At 43.6% G+C, this 20300-nt stretch overlaps 1 protein-coding gene and 1 long non-coding RNA gene across 3 annotated transcripts; one reads left to right on the top strand and one right to left on the bottom strand.

Moving 5' to 3' along the window:
* Positions 1–9730: 9730 nt before the first annotated feature.
* LOC127301425 (uncharacterized) lies at positions 9731–14975 on the bottom strand. 2 transcript variants are annotated; one of them, XR_007852057.1, is made up of 3 exons: positions 14628–14975; positions 10009–10934; positions 9731–9911 (listed from the first exon to the last, which is right to left on the bottom strand). It is a non-coding gene; the product is annotated as an uncharacterized lncRNA (long non-coding RNA). The 2 variants fall into 2 exon arrangements; XR_007852056.1 differs by having other exon boundaries at positions 10000–10934.
* Positions 10562–13308, top strand: LOC127301424 (protein DEEPER ROOTING 1). Its single transcript, XM_051331658.2, has 6 exons — positions 10562–10694; positions 10846–10924; positions 12077–12522; positions 12611–12788; positions 12892–12944; positions 13048–13308. Exons 1-5 carry the CDS (start codon positions 10689–10691, stop codon positions 12909–12911), a joined length of 729 nt encoding a protein of 242 aa, XP_051187618.1. The 5' UTR covers positions 10562–10688; the 3' UTR covers positions 12912–12944; positions 13048–13308.
* Positions 14976–20300: the final 5325 nt, after the last annotated feature.

Raw genomic sequence — 20300 nt, forward strand, 5'->3', positions numbered from 1 at the left:
TAGATTGGGTTGAGTCGCCCATAGCCGTCGTCCTCTTGCGCCTCTACTCCGACAACGGCATCGACCTGCACCGGCCATCAACCGCACGGCACAGCCGCACGCGCCGCACACGGGGCGCCCCTAAGTGCGACGCCGCAGGCTGTCTCGCCCGCGCGGTCTCCATCGCTGGTCCATCTTTGCCTTCATCGCCCGGGACTACATCGACAACGCCGCCATCGACACCGATCTGCGCGTCGTCCACGCCATGGCACATGTAGCGCCGCCGTCGGTCTGATCAACCGACCCCGCGCACATCTACGCCAAGCAAGTCCCCGAGCACGCGCCTACCACCGATCGAGCAAAGGGTTGCCGCTGCGTCACCCCTTCGGGCCGCAGCGTCGCCGCCTTTGGTCCACGCCGCTAGCCGCTGCCGCGCCGGCCGCCTCGGTCACTAGGCCGGCTGCACCGCCTGCCGCGCCGGCTGCCCCGATCGCTCGGCCAGTGCACCGCTGCCGCGCCGGCTGCCCCGATCGCTAGGCCGGCTGCTCCGGCTGCCGCACCGGATGCACCTCCACGACCTCTTCCTCGACCCCTGCCGCACCCTCTGCTGCGGCCACAGCTACGCCGCCCCCTCGGGCCGTGCCGTTGCTGGACGCGGTCGCCTTCGTCGTCCCCCGCGCGTCGATGTCCGAGGCCACCACAGCGCCGCCCCTTCGGCGCGGGTCGCCTCCGTCCGCGCATGGTCTTCGTCACGCCGTTGGGTCTTCCTCGCCTACTTCGTGTACCGTCGCCGCGCCCCCACCCCAGGTCGTCGCTGGGCTCGCCAACCACTTCAGGTCGCGCTGGGCTCGCCGACCACCGCAACGCCCGTCTAGGCGTCCATCATGACCACCCCTGGTCACCGTTGGGTTAGCCGCCTTCTATGTCTCCAATCGTCTCGACTTCGTCGCCCGTGCCATCGCCTCGTCCCCGTCTACACCACCTGCTACTCTACTCTGAGAACCGCGGGCAGTGTCGGCATCTCTCCGTCGATCTGCGACCGCGACGCTTCCGGAGGCCTCCTCTGCTAGTCCCTCTGACACGGCGATAAGTTCATGATTGTCCCTGCCCCTCGCATGCCCGGTACTGGCAACACCGGAAGTGCCTTCGTCCCCGACACGTTCCCGAGTCTGGCAAACTCGCGCCGGACGTCTCGTCTTCATCGGCTTCGACAACGTCTTCTTCGGCATCGCCTCTACGACTGCCTCGACCGCGTCACCGACTTCTTCTATGTGTACTCGATTCTGGCAAAACCGAAGTATGCCTTCGTCCTCGACGTGCGCCTGGTTCTGGCAAAACTAGGGCAGCAACTCGTCCTCGACGGCTCGGACTGCATCGACTTCGGCATCGACAAACTCCATGACTGCATTGACGCGTCTCCGTCACTCTCCTCGCGCACTACGCGCTTGCGGCTACATCGACACCGGCACCCGCCCATGACATCGACCACGGCAATCCCTCGCGCGGCTCCCTCGACCAAGGTTGCAGCACCCACGCTCTCGGCTACCTCGACATCGGCATACAGGGCTACCACCTCGCCTGCGCCTCACCAGCTTCATCTACAGTCCAAGCATCCACGACGCAACTCCGTCCACGACGCTCCCGCTGTGACTGCGGGGGAGTGTCAGCCTTCTGGGGTCCACTTCGGTTTATCTCTAGTCTGACCGTCCGCGACGCTACTGTTGTTCACGTCACTACCGCTACGACTGCGGGGGAGTGTTAGAGATATATTTGGTATACGTACGGTTAGGGATAGATTAGGTAGGGATAGATTTGTTTCTTGTCCTCTATTTCAAGTCGGTCCCTTGTACTCCTATATATATACTCGCCTATGAAACTCAATAATACATCCATCATATTCAGCATATCTCTCTCCCTTTCTATCCTTCTACACGCAAGGCGGAACCGGAGAACGTCGAGCGGCCACGTCCAGAAGAGGTCTCTCCGACGAGCTGCCCATTGTCGAAGCTCACACGTACGCACGCAGATGAACAGGGGAGCGATAAGGGGGAGAACTGTACCGGATAAGGGTGGAGAACTGTATGGAACTGAACATAACCAGGACGATGATGCATGCGTCGCAGGTGAAGAGGGTCCGTCCGGCAGTTGCATGAGTGCTACTACTTCTGTACACGGCAGTGCTGAATCTTCCTGTTATACATACTGGTGGGCAAGTGAGCATCTGATCGGCGGACCAATAGCGCCCCAATAGATCTCAATAGATGCTATCGGCCATAATTTTGGTTTACACCGGCGCGTTTAATAATATGGCGGTATAATTTGAGTCTAATAAAACGCCGGCAACTTTATGTCTGCCTCTATGCACAAGGTGTTAGACGGACGCCCTATGCAGAAGGTGTTGGATGGGCACAATTTTCTTAAATGACCAGGAGGAGATTGGTCACCATCTTTAAAGAAAGCACCGGTTACCCGAGCTCATACGCATCAGACACCGTCGCTGTAAATGCACATCGGCCTCCTCCTATTTACTTACCTTCTCGACGGCATCCGTCTCCACGCTCGCCTCTGACGAATCGCCTCGTAGACACAATGTTGCGCCACCTCATCACCACCTACTCCATGCTGGGCCGCAACAGCTGCACGCGTCCAGCGCTGCATCCCGAGCCCGAGCAGGACAGCGACTCTGATGACTCTGAGTTCACCGAGTGGAACAACGCCATTCATGATGGACACGGAGCGCGAGGCAGCAAGGAAGATGCATAGTGGGCCACGAAGGAGGAGCCAACGGACTCGTAGCAGGCAGCGATTCAGGCCTCCTTCAGCACAACGGGACTAGAAGAACATCACCCTAGTCCTCGAGGTGACCAACGAGCTCCTCAAGCGCGTCGTCGAGATCTCCCGTGAACAGGCTCCGACGAAGGAGGCTGGTACCCTCCTCATGGCGTCGAGAGAAAGAGGATCCTCGAGCTTAACGCTCAAAGCCTCACCAAGGCTACTGCCTACTAAGCACCACGGGTCACCCGGAACAAGGACTGCTGCGAGTGACGGGCGGAGCTGAAGGGCCAGCATCAATGCGCCAAGCAAGATCGGAGAGGTGAGTGTGGGCGCAGCTCGCCAAGGGAAAGAACAACGACGAGGTTGGCCTATCGTGCCCCGACCGATGGCGAGTAGGCTAGGTTTTAGTTAAATTTTATCTGTTTTCATTCAACATTGTAATATATGTAAGTAAATTTGAATGAAAATCGCCATCTTCATTGTTTGAATTCTTCTAGGTCCCCCAAAATTATAGGGCGTGTAGTGTGGGAAGCCCGTCCCCGGATGGAGGGAGCAAGTGTCGATACATCCAATAGGTCTTCCGGTGATGCTACCAACACCTATTTAAGAGCGTCGGTGGAGATGCTCTTATGCCATATGCGCTTAGAGCAGATTTTCGAAACTTGGTCCAGCTTTGTTTTAAAGATCTCAGCCGTGAACAAGTTCACAATATACTGATATAGTCAGGGGAGTCTTGTGTACTGTATGTTAAGTTTAAATCAAACTGGCCTCTCAGCTCTCAGCAGGGTATATTCTCAAGTCTCAACCTTACCTACAAACATTGAAAATTAACTACTCCCTTGGATTAATAATGAGTGTCAGGGTTTTAGTTGAAATTTGGCAAATTCAAACTAAAATTCCAATAATTATTGTGGATAAGAGTAATAAGATTTTGGAATTTAAAATGTAGCATTCTTATTTTCTCGGTTTTAAAAGAACACATCAGACGATCATTATTTGAAGAAATTTTACATTAGTAGATTTCCACTTAACATTAATTATGTTTATGATTTATTTCAAGATTTTACAAAAAAAAATCTAGATGAAGATTTTACAAAAAATAATAATTAGATGAAGATTTTAGAAAACTTACGAACATGTCATTCGTTCGTCCCGTAATATTAAGATGTTATTACAATCAATATATTCCTAAATTCATTGCATTAACATCTTATGAAACAAGAGTGATATTTAATAAGATCTAAAAAAAAAAGTGCACCAAAACCTACCTTTATTTCGTTTTAATTTTTTAAGGTACGGATCCTAAAGGGAAGTCGTCGGTTGTCTAGACATTTCCAGGACGAGATTTGTGCTGCTCGCACGAGTTGTGTGAAAAGAACGCAGCAAGGAGTCCTCTTGGCCAGCTAGTGGAAGCGCGATTAAGGTCCCCAAACGTGATCATAAGCATCGGTGCTAGTGACCAGTGGCGGGATTGAACTAAGGATAAGCCCATGATCTGGGACAACACGGGTCGATTGGGCCGACGCTTAGTGCCTGCTGACGAGCTTTGAGCACGGCCACGATAGTCGAGTCTCCCTCAACACGATCCAACAGAGCTGTTCATTGTCGGATGTTTCTTGTACGCGTGCGTGCCTTTTGTCCAGTGCAAGGATGCAGATTATCCATCGAAGCGACGAACAGGAGAGCGATAAGGCCGGGAACTTCCCGTCCGTTTCATAATGCTCGTCATAAATTTATATGTATTTAGATATGTTTTGTGAGTAGGTACATCTAAATCTGCAATAGGAATTATGAAATGGAGGAATTATATCGAAGACGGTAGTGCGAGGCGGTGATGTGGACGCCGGCCGGTGAAGGTGCCCCATCGCGTTCCTGAGGCTGCTGCATGCCATCGGTTCTGCAGACATGTGTGCGGGCCGCCAGAAAATTCTCTCCGGCGAAGAATGTTCAAGCTGCCAGTTGCTTGAGCTATAGTACATTGTACGGATTGCCAGAAAACTCTCCTCCGGCCGGGGAAGAATCTTCAACGCTAGCTGCTATAACTAGTTTGTTGTACATACTTGCACCTTGGAACTTGAAATTTCTGAATCTTCTGCCCACATTTTTTTTTCTTCAAAACGATTCTGGCCACATTTAGCAACTGAGCGCATATGAATATGGATGATCCGTATCCAAATGTACCTATCGTACCAGCTGGGTAAAGAATGTATTGGGCCAAAAGAATGTAGTTTTCTAAGAGCAACTTTTGAATGGTTGACAAATCACATACGAGTGTAGACTTACAGACGAAGAAACACAGCAAGGGTCAGCATTGGTGAAAATAGACCAACTCTAATTTATACCCTCTACTTTCACATTTTTTTTACAAGAATTGCCTCACTTAGTAGAATCTAATCGAAATTACTCGACTTAGTGGAGGTTTTGTAAGTCGTTATCCCTTTTAAGATAAAAGGATAAATTCTTTTTCCTACGTCTGACCAAGGTTTTTTTTCTCGGTAGGCAAAAAATATCGGTGGGTACCGGTATTCCGGTATCTCGGAAATTTCGGAAATACCGGCTAAATACCGGCCGAGATTTGTCAAACCAACTCACTATTTTGTTCAAAATTTATTTAAAAAATTAAAATTTGACTAAATTATATAAATACCGGAATATTTCGTTCGGTATTTAATTTTCTCGATGGTAACCGGTAAAACCGGTTTTCGCCGAAATCTCGGAAATTCCGGCCGAGAAAAAAAAAACCCTGCGTCTGACCAGTCAGCGGAGGAGCCAACATCCAATCAGTGGCTGTACAGAGCACTCTAAAATTCATATTTACTTGAAAAAACGTGTTTATTTAATGTAAAATATGAGCCCTCCATAGATATTCAAAGCCTTTTGCCAAAATTAATAGGTGTACATTTGTATACCCATACACCGACATAGCTCCGCCCATGAGACCGGTTCACTTCCCCTAACCCAAACTAAGTGTTGCCAACTGGTTCAGGTCAGTGGAGGCGAAAGATAAGACAAGAGAGAAGCCCGCGGGGTGGCATTGCCACATCCACCTTGATGCCCCTGAAATGTACTAACAAAACTTTCAGTAAATGAGTAACCCAATTAAAAAGCTACTAAATAGGGTAACTCGTGTAAAAGAACTTGAAGTAGCAATAAGAATTGGAATTCACACAAACACACTTCTAAAACTTGGCAAAATAACTTAAAAATGAGAGTGATCGATACGGCGTAAGTTGTGAAACTTGAACCCCGTGACATTCTCATTGTCATGAAACTTTGCAAATTGTCACTTTATTTTATGAAAATTTGTCTTTGATAAGTTTCGAATATATGTGTGTGTGTGTTTTTAGAATTTTACTTAACTTACAGACGATGATTTTTGTTAGGTTTTAAAAAATGGGTGTGTCAGGAGATAGGCTCACTCACCTCTCACTAGTGGAAAAGAGGCCTTTCGTCCCAAGCAAATGTTCCCGTTTTGAACCAAACCGGAACCAATGGGGGGGATTGGTCCCGGTTCATCATGAAAACCCTTTAGTCCCGGTTCGTTTGGACCCTTTAGTCCCGGTTGGTAATCAATCCAGGACTAAAGGGTGGTCTATGGGGCAAAAGTCTTTAGTCCCCCTTCGTATTACGAACCGGGACTAAAGGTCGACCCTTTAGTCCCGGTTCGTAATACGAAGGGGGACTAGAGGGTTTTTTGCCTCCCCATGCACCTCCACCCCCCCCCCCCCCCCCGTGGATCGCCTTTTTTAACACTGTAAAATATAAAAGAAAATGATAGAAAATTCAAAAAATAAAATCTTTTCAGATTCTTGTATGTTATGCAACCTACTATTAGGAAAAATTAACAAATTTGAGTTTTCACTTTTTTTGCAAAAAAGGTTTAAAATACGACATCAAAAAAAAACGTGTAATATATCAAAATCATCGTGGGAAAAAGTTACATCCGAATTCACTTGGGTTTACCCGGTTAGCCAATTTTTAGATTCTCAAAATTCCAAATGAAAATATGAAAGCAGGAAGATTTTAGTTTTTTCCAGAAATTCGGAATTTTATATTTTTAATTTTTTAAAAATAATAATTACATCATGCATAAATATTACTATTACTTAACCATAAAGTTAGCCAATTTTTAGATTTTCAAATTTTCAAGTTTGGCAAAAAAATATTAAAAATAATAAATTTAAAAAACTATTATAATACAAATTAAAAATATTAAAATTAAAATACCATTACCACAACATGTTATTACGTCATTAGTTTTGTTTATTAAAATAATTATTTGGAATTCGAATAATAAATAAGTGTGACATCGACCAACATGTTAATAGGATTGATATGATACTAGTATCACAACATGCGCGCCAAGCACTTGGGAGCGGGATGGGAAAGGAAATTGGAAGTTAAGCGTGCTAGTGCTGGAGTAGTGGGAGGATGGGTGACCGAGCAGGAAGTTGGACCACGGGTAAGTAATTTGACTATTGATTAAGCGTAGTTAGAGATTAAGTGTAGTTAGAAACTAAACTAGTTAAATAACTGAAATACTAGAAATTCTGAAAAAATAGAAAAAAAAGAGGAGCGAAAAATAATTGGACATAACCAAATGGATTAAAAAAATAACGAAATAATCTTTAGTCCCGGATCGTGTTACAAACCGGGACTAAAAGTTATTTTTCCTCGACGTGCGCCAGCAGCCCACGTGACGGGACCATTAGTCCCGGTTTGTTTTACAACCGGGACTAAAAGGGGGAACCTTTAGTCCCGCCTAATTGGTCCCGGTTTGGAAACCGGGACTAAAGCCCCAGATGAACCGGGATTACAGGCCCGTTTTCCACTAGTGTCCGGTATGAACCCTCAAAGAGGATTTGATGTATTGGTCCAGAATTTTGCCACATGTGTGGGTAACATATTCTAATTAGGTTGGGATGGCTATGCTGGTGTCACATGAGAAGATTGGGGAGGGGGTAGGTGAAGTATGAACTTATACAATTTTCATGACCTCTCGGACCACCCCGGAGTAACCATCGATGTTGTAGCCACATAACCTCCATGGCATATCACAGAGTTGTCTTTACGGCCAAACAATGTCGTTGGAGGCAACCGCCACCCCAAATCACATTGCGGGAAAACACCTAAGTCATTAATGCTGACCCAAGCCGATTCTCAATCGCAATGTGAATGCTCTATATCCTAAAAAACGTAACATATAAGTCAACTTTCAACACAATGTAAGGGTTGATACGCCTCGCATCCACCAAGGCCCAAGGGTGACAGATCCCAAGACCGAGCTTATGTAGCTAGAGGGGGTAGTGCACCCCCTGTGTAAAATATGCCTAATAAAATCATTAATTGTGTGACTAAAATACCAATTAACCCTGAACATTTATAAGCACATATATATATAAGGATAAATCTAGAAAAAGTTTGAGGTGTGCCAAAAGGCTAAATTAAACATTGCCAGATTGCTGCCTTCGCCCCTGCTTTCACCGGCGGCGAGGAGAGATCTCAGGTTTAAAAAGAGCGAGTGCTTCGGGAGAAATGGTGGCGGGGGCAGAAACCGTGAAATGAGAGCCAGTATGTTGTAGAATAGAGTTGAGTGTTTCAGGGGAGGGACCTCCAATTTTTCCTTTTTGAGGATCACATCGTCATAACATAAACTAGCATACGTGCATAGCAGCCGAAATCAGTGAATGTATACAGTTAATTAGGATCTGGTATCCTCTTGAGCAGCATTTGGGGGTGTGATTAAGGCACTGAAACGTGATTAGCATTGGTGCTAGCGACCTCGTGCCTGAGCAAACCAAGAGGGCGCCTTTACTTAGCAGCACTGCGCTACACGCTAATTGCCTTGATTAAAGAATAAGTACGTTTGTTTCGGGCAAGTCGAAGACAACACGCGTCGGGTCCGACCAGGCGCGATGGGATGCGTTGCCGGCGGTCGTGACACTTGGTGCCCTTCATGGGTTGGGATTCGAACGGCTAAGGCGAATTTGGCTTAGTTTGCTCAACTTGGTGTAGTATATATCAGCTGCTTTTTAGTAGACGAACTGGTGTTCGGCTGTTCGCAAGGCATTTGGTTTCTTTTTCTTGCTGGCGCCAAACCTCCATGCTAAGGCTGCATTTGGTTTGTTGCAAAAATGCAAAAAGTCCATTTGGATCATGGGCACCAGTGCTCTCATTGTATTAAGAAATTTAAAAATTATATTTGTATATTTCAAAAAAATATGTAAAATTTTTTTAAAAGTAGCTAATGATGTATTCCACTAACGTATAAAATCTCAGTTACAAATATTTTATTTTCTGTGCTACACAAAAATGACAAAGTCTGAATTTTTGTGGAGATTTTAATCACTATACTCAGTTCCACATATTTGTTATTTTTGTGCAGCCCAAAATACACATTCTTTCCAGTTGAAAATTTACATGTTTGCGGGATACAATACTGACTACATCATGATTTATTTTTAGATTTTTCTAAGACTTAGAAATAAGATTCTTATTTACTTTTATGAAGAGGGATCACTGGTGCTCATGTGCATCAAATCTCTTCCCGCCAAAATGTACCTTTTCAATTTTTCGGCTATGACCAATACTTTCGGTTCTTGTTCGGATGATTCCAATTTTTGGCATATCAATGGCTTTCTTATCAGCTCTAGTTCATTTCTTTGGCTATAAACTTGGCAAACTCATGGGCACATAAAGTCTTGATCAAAATTTTGGCTAGTTAAATATTTGGCGGGGGCAAGCTTGGTCTTTAAATCAAACACAACCAAAGTGAGTGGAAACGCTATTACCTGTTTGCATTTTGCTTTTTTACTTGTTTTTTCAACTTTATTTTTTACTTGTTGAAGTTGGAGCTATACAGCTGCGCCCTCTGTTTCTAAAAAAATGCTGTTCCGAAGTCTCCTATGTCATCAATTGGTGTGCTTGGAATTTTCCGTACGTCTATGAGTGTGATCTTCTACTATACCAATTGGTGTACTTGCAAATTGCAGTCGTTGAAAAGTCTACACGGTGGGATCAAGCAAAATATTTGCTATTTTAGTTCATCACAGAGGTTACTATCTACGGCAAACTCGACTGTATATATGCTGAGGTTGAAAAACTTGGAATGCTCACGAGACGCTCAGGAAAACACCAGATTTGACAAAACACATGACCTGCAATGCAGAGTACTGGTACTAAGTACAAACAAATCAATTTATGATGTTTGAAAATGTATTTAACTGCACATAGTACACACAGTACCTTGATTACCTTCAATTCCAGCGGGGTCGCTCTGCAATTACGCATTTACGCTGGTTCGGTGACAGTTTTAGGATTTTAACTGCAGACACTTGAGTTACTTGCACTTTCTTCACGCGAGTACAAGTGACTTTACACTTGCCGCCCGGCAGATTGGACAGATCATTTCAATTGCCCCGGATGTAGACTGTAGATTTCTCTCGAGAAACACTATCTCATACTAAATCATATTGCAAACAGGGGAGATTCTTTGAGTTGGTAAACCCAAGTCAGGCTTGGCTGGCGCCATCTCATAATGCTCCTCCTAAAGGGGAATGTCGCCATCTCAAGAAAAAAAGGATTTGGAAGTGACATGCCAGATGAAGTATGTATAGGTAGCAGCACCTCATCTCAGCCACGCTCCAGAGCATTGGAACTTGAGCCGCCCCCTTCAAATCAGTCCAATGAGCAACTAGCTGCTACTAGTAGTGCCTCACTGCCACTCACTATGCGCCAGCAGTTCTTCCATCGACAGTAGCAGCCACCACCAACACCACGCTTCTACAAAGTCTCTCGCTCGCCTCGCTGCATCTCTCTCAGTCACCCGCTCATACCTCTTGCCATCTTTCTTTAGTATCTCTCTCAGTCTTGGTGCCTGCAGCAGGCTCACCCCGCTCACTACTCCAAACCCCCAGAGAATTCAGAACGGGAATATGAAGGTAATCTCATGCCCAACAGTATTATGATCTTTATGTTGGCCTTGAATTAAGGCGTTGGATCGATGGCGAGATTGATGATCATCTATGGAACCTCTGTTTGCGCTTGCGTGGTGCCGTACCTTATGGGATGGAACCTCTGTTTTTCTTGCAGATTTTCAGCTGGGTGGCGAACAAGATCGGCGGGAAGCAAGAAGCGAGCCGGTTCCCGGCCAGTTCATCCGGGCCTTCTCGTGAGTGTACCTGCGAACTTTCCATCATCAAGTTGTAGTTGTTGACCAGACAGTGTCTGTTCTAGATTCTAGAGGAAGATCGAAGACGATAACATTTGGTTTTCAAGTTGTTTGCATTTGTGCAGTAAAGTTCAAGTTATGAAGCCATCTTTGATTTCTCACCAAAATTAAGAAGTTATTCTGTTCACAACAAATCCATTTGCATCTTGAATAGGCGATCATCTCACTTGTTTTGTGATATACTACATGAAAATCGGTTTCAGGTTTCTTTTCTGATGATGCCAGTACGGTGTATGTTCGTCATGCATGCGAATCACTGATAATTTCCTGCATTCCATTCGTCTTTAGATCTAGTGATATGCCGAGGAAGCTACCTTTTCTGGGTAATCCCACAAACTGAGGAAAAAATGCAGTGCCATGACATTCTCACTGTTTTCAGTTTGCACTGTAGTGACATTCCGTGACTTGTCCCTTGCAAAAAAATTCTGCACAAACTCTACTGTTTGTTTAGTTTATCTTTCTCTATCTGGACAAAAATGAAGAGATTTGTGCAGCTGAGTCATACTCAAAGTCCAACTATTCGGCATGGATCAAACCCTTTGCTAACGCCAAGCAACTACTTTTTTTGTTTCTACATACTTTGATTTATTACGTTTTTTATTATACTTAAAGATGGCTTGCTTAATGTATATACCCAATTCTCCACCTCTGATCAAATATAGTGTCATTATTCTGGGACGGAACCCTGATTTCAGATTTTTTTTCAAAAGGGGGCAAACAACCCCAGCCCTCAGATGGTTTCCTCTAATGATCTTAAGTCAACTAATTCTATAAGAAATAGTACACCGTTATTCTGTCAAGAACACATAAAAAACGCTACTAATACTGAAGAATGGATGCATTCTTTAACTTTTATATATGTGATGAAGCGATCGCCGACATACGAAAACGGAAAGAGAACATCAGGATGTGGAGTAAGCATGGGCAAGCATATATCTAACTAGTGATAAGTTCATGAGAACCACAGGAGTTTAAGGATTTAAAATATAGTGGTCCATGCTCCATACACTCAGCTTATGCTAATATGATCTTAGGACCATACCTTTATGTCTGTTTGTGGAATCAGCACTTAATTTAGTTTATAATGTGCAGGTGCTAATGTGTCGGATTGTCGAAACGACGAGTTCAGCGATTGGCCCGAGTCATTGCTTGCTATTGGGACATTTGGAAATAAGCAGATAGAAGAAGTAGCACAAGAGCAGAACTCTTCCGAGGATGGGCAGTCCATGCAAGAAGCCGCCAAGTTTACAGAGGAGGAAGTAGACAAGATACAGAAAGAATTTGCAATGATACTAGCAAGCAAAGACCAAACAAAAACTTATGATTCCCAAGATGAGAACGTCAATGAAAAGCAGATGGACCGGTTGATGAACAAGAAAATAATCAGAAGCAAGTCAAACGAGTCACTGACGAAGAAAGGAAAAACACTTAAGCCAAGATCAGTTGCTGCACTCCTCAAACTACTCGTGTGTAAGGGTGGCTTTGCAACTGCGGTTCCAGACCCAAGGAACTCTTTCCCCCAATCAAGAATGGAGAAGGTACTCCTCTTACAACCTTATGTAATTTTTTATCTAACTACACATACTTTAGTTGCATTTTTTTATGTGATTTTGTTTTCCATTTCAGCTTCTCAAGGCAATACTGCAGACGAAAATACACCCACAAAATCCAGCACCACTCGTGCCTAGGAAGCACCTGGATTGGAAGCCAGATCAGAATGAAATCGACGAGCTCCTCGAGGATGCACTCAGTGATGTAGATGATGATGATGATGGCGCAAAATGGGTCAAAACTGATTCAGACTGTAAGTTCATACTTCAATACCAAACAGGCGATGTTATTGTGCACTGAGCATCTTGTCATGCACCTGTTCCTTGAATTAACTGAGTTATTTTCCTTCTTTTCAGTTATTGTGCTTGAAATGTAAAGATGGGTGAATACAATTGTTCTTTGAGGCCAGGTGTGCACTTTCCTTCTCAACTTCAGCAGAACTCGATAATAGTACTGATCCATCGCTTTGAGGGTTGTGCTGACAAATTTGATTGATTCTATTCAATGTGCAGGTTCCAAAGGTTTTGGCAAGCTAGGGGTCCACGGTGTTATGATATATATAGAAGTGTGGGATAAAGTCAGCAATGAAGCTACAGATTACGATGTAATGCCCCTCTGTTTCTGACAAATCATTTGTAATGTGGGTTACTTGGATTATGACAAGAAACTCCCAGGACAAGCCATACCTCATGTCTGTTTTTTCTCTAATTCTTGAGGCTGTATATTGCAACGTTTTTTACCATCCATATATGAAGAATGATGGGTGTTTTTAATTTCTAGTCCCAAAAGATCTCCATTATGATGCAGTTGTCGTTTATTACATACATCTCTATTTTTTGCGGATCGGCTTGCAAGTTGTGCTTCACATATCTGTATCGCGCAGCCTGGTAGCCTACTAGAGTCGCTAGAAGAAATCTGCTAACTTGCGACCCTCCACATTGGTCACTAGTTAAGGGCTATACTTTGATTTTGTAGGATTTTAAAAAATGCAATAATAATACAGACAAATATAGAACTGCGACCCTATAGGATCACCAAACAAAGAATTTGACACTGGTGTTTGAGCATAACAAAGAAAACCTAGGAAAAGGACCATCTTGGTATGACTTGAACCCTGATTTGGTAGTATTAAACACCAAAAGCTTTCGAAAGTGGTTTCGTATTTATAGCCTTCCACAAAAATGTAAAGAGAAATTTGTGGATGTACGGTATGCTTTCTAAATGATAGAATTTCCAACAGAAATGTAAATCTCCGGCTGCTACCTTTCACTACATTGCCGAGCTTGCATCAGAATGGGCAATGGCTGGCCGTTCCCTTTGCCAAGGTTTGACCAACAGACCAAGAGAACCAGATTGAAGGATCCTTGTTTCCTTGCAAATCCTGGCCAAAACCCAGACCCGCTGCTGTAATAGCTAGCTTTTCTTAGTTCTTCAACCCAGACCCACTACACAACGATGAGGTGTAGAATTGGCATATAGCTCGCATCAGGAGTGTCGGATTGAACAATTAAGGCCAAATTCTAGGTTTTCATTCGGCAACATGTATCAGCGGCCCACAACAATGCGCTCAGGCAAAAGCTCGCCGACGTCGGGTGCAGATAGCTAGATATAGGTTTTCACCATGGATAACAAGTACAATAGCTGCTGACTGATCCATTTGCCACCACCGTGAGATCGCTCCATGCTCCATGTACAGTTCCATTGCTTAAGGTTCAAATCGGACCTAACCTACCTTCCAAGGCCGTTTAAAATGATTTATTTGAAAAACCGAGGATGCCATCTTGATCTACTGAATTTTTATGAGGTTGTATACTCAACGAACTTCTTTGTTGGAATTTATGATCATATAGAACTCAAACAATCTCTACGGGAAAAAGCTCCAAGAATGAAATCATACGAATTGCTTGAAAATTCCTTGAACCAAAACGGCCTAATCCTTGGGCGTGATTTTCTCCTATGTATTCACTTCAACAATTAAGATTGAATCGCCACTCATGCGGCGTATAAAAACTCGATCTATACAGAAAAAATAAATAGGGTTTATGTAGGCGGCGTAGCAGTTGCTCTCGGTTGGGTGTGACAGGAAGCTCACCTGCCTGTGTAGCCGCGTTGCGTCCCAGATCTTCCAATCCCCCGATCGAGTCTCTTCCCTGGCGATCGAGATATCCCGGTTGGAGCTTCTGTACGGACGCACCTGCCGTCGGCAAGATTCTCCCCCAAGCTGTTGCCCGGCCATGTCGGGCGGTCGGGCAAGGAGAAATCCCGGTCAATGTCTGTCATGTCTGCCACAGGAGCTCCGATCGATGGCTATGGATGGACATGGCGGTGTGTTGCCCATGGTCAAATCCTGCACGGGCACACGGCGGGTAGCTGCACATGCGGCGGCCGCTATCACGTCTCTGCTGGGCATCGCTGGATTGGTGTTGCCCAGGCCACTACTGATAGGACTGACGAGTTGCCAAGGTCGGCACGACAGGGACTAGACTACCCGAATATGAGTTTATCCTTCTGAAGAGAGCAGACTATGAACATTTATTCCGTCATTTCAGAAAGCAGCCCGCAGGAGATTATTTCTACCGAATTTCTGCTATTGTACTACTGCGTTGTGTGATTTGATAGCAGTTTCCCCTTCTCAAAAAGATTTGTGAAAAGCCAGTTTTGAACCCGAGCTCATATGTTCCTGGTGAGGAAATAGCAGATCACACAAATTGTTGGTAGCTCGTTTGTTTGTTGTTGCAAGGAACACCACATTTTGCTTTACTTTTTTGCATAGAACACATAAAAGTAATTAAGCAGCTTGATGGTTAATCTGTTAGTCAGGCTTACTGTTACGCGGGCAATTTCTCTCGGTCTACCGCATCGTCAGTTTGGATCGGCCCAACTGCCATTTTTTCATTTTAGATTTCCCTTTTTATGTTTATTTTTTCTAATTCTTAAAATCAGAATATTTTTAAAAATTACATATTTTTAAAATCCAAACAGCTTTTGAACATAAATTTTGTAATAGTCAACTATTTTATAAAACACTATGAACTACACATGCATTTTATCAACACATACTACCTCCATCCCAAGGCTTATGTCACCCTTTCTCATTAGATGCATGGTGACAAAGTACCTCGGGCAGTCTTCGGGGTCGTCGTTGCCGATGATGAGGCGCTGCCATCCAAGGTACTCCAATACCTTCGCGGCATCCTCATCGTGGTCCTCCTCCTCCTTCACCTCCGACTTCGGGACCATGAGGGCCCTGTCACCGGAACCCACGCGTATCTGCTGCTGCCGCACCGGTTCACGGATTGTGATTCCATCGCCGCTGCCGCGTCTCCGATTTTGGGGCGGTGTCGTGTACTCCATCACCTCGCGCTTCGGCACGGTTTAAGCTTCCGTGACAATGCAATGGGACTTATTAAGTGGAAGAATCATAATCCGCGAACCAGCGCAGCAACAGTAGAGACGCGCGAGTTCCGGCGACAGGACCCTCCTCGTCCCGAAGCCGGAGGTGAAGGAGGAGGAGGAGGAGGAGGAGGAGGAGGAGGAGGAGGCCACGAAGGCCGTGAAGGTAGTGGAGTACCTTGGACAACAGCTGTTATGGGTATACTTTATGGGTATGCCAACGATATGGCCTACATCCGGCAAGCCCGGGTGGCCCACAGATGGTGGTGTGGCTTATGGCCCACCGGATAGCCCAGTTGCTGTTGGTAGAAGATAGATGAAGTCCAGCCAGGAACAGGAGCCGGATCCCAACCGACCTATACAAGTAGGAGGGTCCATGGAGGCCCATGAAGTATCCGGATCCATGACGGCAAACTAGATCTAGGTGGATTCTTGACGTGCAGGGCAATGTATATTCCGTAGTTAGTCATCTTGTATTCCACCTAGGACTCTCCGTAGAAACCCTAGATCCGGGCATCTTTATAAGCCGGATCCCGGGTGTCCTAGAGGAAGATCTCGAGCTAGTAGCGAGACAACCACAACTCATTATAACAACGCATAAGGCGCCCAGATAATTCCAGGCAAGCAGCAGTAGGCCCTGTCCTCGCGCAGGTGTTTCGAAGCTGGGTAAATCGCGTACCACCGCCCTGAGGACTCTCCGCCCTATGGTCCATACTTCCTCCCCCCTCCGTGAGGATCCCTCTTCCGAGGTACCTTCGAATAGGCAACGACAACAACGCCTCATCGACAGCAGCGACAACCCCGATGACTGTCTGAGGTACTTTGTCACCATCTAATGAGAAAGGGTGGCATAAGCCTTGGGATGGAGGTAGTATGTGTTGATAATATGCATGGGTAGTTCATAGTGTTTTATAAAATAGTTGACTATTACAAAAAAAATTGTTTAAAAAATTGGTTGGCTTTTAAAATGTGCAATTTTTAAAAATATTCTGATTTTGAAAATTACAAAAAAAAACATAAAAAAAGGAAAATCGGAAACGAAACGAAAAAATGGCAGCTGGGCCGGTCCAAACTGACGATGCGGCACACCGAGAAGAATTGCCCGCGTAACAATAAGCCTGACTGGCCATCAAGCTGCTTAATTACTTTTATGTGTTCTGTCCAAACAATTGAAGCAAAATGTGGTGTTTCTTGCAACAACAAACCATTGTTATGGTTTTTTGCAAAAAGAGCACAACAAGTGGTGTGATCTGCTATTTCCTCGTTTCTTGTTGAATTAAAAAAATCAAAAAGATTCACGATGAACATGTACAAGTGTTCTAACTAGTGGCGGAGCCAGGACATTAACATTGTGTAGCCATTTTAAAATTATGTAGTCAAATATATTTATTACTACATTTTTTTTACATAATTTCTACCTATGTTCTGAAAAATTGTGTAGTCAAATGACAACAACGTGGCTCCGCCACTGGTTCTAACTACACATAAAAAATCTCCAATAAAGGATATATGTAGTGGTCTGTGCAAAAAAAAGACAAATCGAGTGAGGTAAGCAATCAGCACCGTATTTTATCTTCTTGCACATACCATTACATATGCCTTTTCTCGAAAACTTTTAGTGTGTAGTTAGAACACTTCTTCATGTTCATTGTGCAAAATTTTCAGATTTTTTAAATTTTATTTGTTATTTTTTCAGAAAAAATTCAAACAGAAGTATATGAGCTCGGGTTCAGAAAACCCTCTCCCCATTAATTTGTCTAAATTTAGATATATCTTGATGTATATCTACATGTTTTTCATGGTGGGGGGAGTAGAACGAAAAAAATAAACCTCTGTGGCAAAGTTCGGAAAAAGATAAATCTTGAACAAAACTACTTCAAAATCTAACCATTTTGGGTGTAGCGTAGCGCCTCGCACTAGAGCAGCGCTATGACGCTGACAGCGTGGCACACTCATGCCCGACGGTCGATACGGTAGCGCCAAGCACCAGGATGCTACCCCTTATATGGTAGTGTTATTGTTCGAGGCCCTATACTCCCGAGTTCTAAGATCATATTAGTCTTCGGCTTGGCGAATTTCGCTAAATTTGATATAGGCGCTATAAAAAGGGTTAGATTTAAACATAGTAGTCTTATTAAAGGTTTAATCTTTGCTGAACTTTGCCAGAGAGGTTATTTTTATCGTGTTCCACACTTTTTTCTTAGGGAGTACGGTTGACTACTTACTTCTGCATACGTCTGGGTTTGTTCTTTTGCGAAATTTTCCTTCCTTTTCTTTTCAATAATTGATATTTCGATCTTGGTTGCAGAATTTCTGACGCACTCACAGTCACACGTAATCTAGAGTTGCAAACTCCGAGTGCGATGATGGGCTGTGCAACTGATAGAGGCCAGCCCACGCCACCGCCGAGCCTGCGTTGCGCTCAGGGCTCTAATTAGATCTCGCCAGCCCATGGCTTCGCTTAGTTTTATTAGAGCTGTCACGTTGGCAGGTTCAGGAAAATCCAGCCCAGCGCCATATCCTCGGCCTCGAAGAGTGGCAATTAAAAAGGGAGCTGCTATATGCCGACTGGTTTTCCTATATCCCACCCATTAGCGGGGGCAAATCCTATACACCGACCAGGTCGGCCGCTACCGCGCGCCGCACCCCCCCCCCTCCTCCCCCGCGCGGTATGGGCCGGCCTGGTCGCCCAGTTCGCCTCTTTTTTCTGTTTTCTGTTTCTCTTTCTTTTTTTTCTTTTCTTTCATTTTCCTTTTCTATTTTCCGTTCCTTTTTGTTTTGTTTTTTCTTTATATTTATTTTTGTTCAAATTTGAAAATATTTCAAATTCAGAAAAATTTCAAAATTTAAAACTGTTCAAAATATAAAAAATGTTCAAATTTTAAAAACGTTCAAATTTTAAAACCGTTTAAATACAAAAAAAATTCAAATTTGAAATCCGTTCAAATTTGAAAAATGTTCAAATTTGAAATCCGTTCAAATACAAAAAAGGTTCAAATTATAAAAGCGTTCAAATTTGAAATCCGTTCAAATATATAAAGCGTTCAAATTTAGAAAAATATTCAAATTCGAAATTTTTTCATAACTAAGAATGTTAATTTTTGGAAAAAATAAATTTTACAAATTTTAAATTTTTGCAAATTTAAACTATATCCATATCCGAAAATGTTCAAATTTCGAAAAAAATTAAATCAAAATCTGAACATTTGTAAAATTTCCAAAATTTCGAATCTGGACATATTTTGAAAATTTGTTCTCCGAAATATATTTTTTAAAAGTTAGATATTATTAAAAAAGAAAAATATTAACAAAAAAAGAAATAGCAAAAAAAAGAAAAAAAAAACGTACCTACTACTAATGGGCCGCGGCCCAACCAACCGGCCTGGTCGGTGGGGTGTGCGGTGGCCCGTACACACCGACTAGGTCGGTGTACAGCACTCGCACAAGAAAATTATAAATGGGCTTGGCCTATTTCGTGAGGAACCACTCGATTCGTTGACGCAGCCCTGTGTTCACACGCATGTATTCTGACGTTTCACGCTTGACGCTCTATTTTGAAATATTTTTAAAATTTTGATTCTGAATGAAAATTCGTTTAGATTTAGAAATTGTTCAAAATAAAAAAAAATTCAATTTCGAAAATTTCAAAAACAAAAGTGCTCACATTTGAAAATTGTTCAGATTCGAAATTTGCTTCAATTTGAAATTTGCTCAGATTCGAAATCTACTTAGAATCAAAATTTACTTAATTTTGAAAAAAAAATCGAACTTAAAATTTGCTCGAAATTAAAATTTGTTTAATAGAAGAAAAAGAAAAAACCTAAAAACAAAAGATACCTTGAAGAAAAAGACGTGAAAATCGGAGAAAAGTAGACTGAAAACCGAAAACCACAGCCAAAAAGAAAAAACCAGCCGGTCATCAGGTACTTGGGCCGGCCTATTTATGTTCGCGTGCGGGCGGGGCTTAGTACGTTCCGCTAATGGGCGGGATATAGGAAAACCCTATGCCGACCGGGTCGGCACGTACGGGGTGTCACACACCCCTCCGACCCGGCGGCTGTTAAATGGGTCATTGCCTAGGTAAACCTCTTTTTCTTTTTCTTATTCCTTATTCCTTTTTCTGTTACAGTTTTGTTTTAAAAACTAAGATTTTTCAGTTTCTTTTTATGTTTCCAAATTTTGTTCAAAATTTTCTATTTATAGATTTAAAAAATGTTTGATTTTAAATTTGTTCAAAATTCGAAAATCGTTCAAAATTTATTCAAATTTTAAAATCCGTACAAATTTAAAAATATTTCAAAATTCGTTCAAATTACGGAATTCGTTCAAATTTGGAAATTCATTCAAAATTCCAAATTTGTTTAAATTTCAA

The sequence above is a fragment of the Lolium perenne genome, chromosome 5 (genome assembly GCF_019359855.2).
Source record: "Lolium perenne isolate Kyuss_39 chromosome 5, Kyuss_2.0, whole genome shotgun sequence".
Taxonomy (NCBI): domain Eukaryota; kingdom Viridiplantae; phylum Streptophyta; class Magnoliopsida; order Poales; family Poaceae; genus Lolium; species Lolium perenne.

Coding starts and splice junctions, on each gene's coding strand:
- LOC127301424 (XM_051331658.2), top strand. Junction 12,523..12,610: donor CCCAATCAAGAATGGAGAAG/GTACTCCTCTTA, acceptor TTTCCATTTCAG/CTTCTCAAGGCAATACTGCA. Junction 12,789..12,891: donor GGTCAAAACTGATTCAGACT/GTAAGTTCATAC, acceptor CCTTCTTTTCAG/TTATTGTGCTTGAAATGTAA.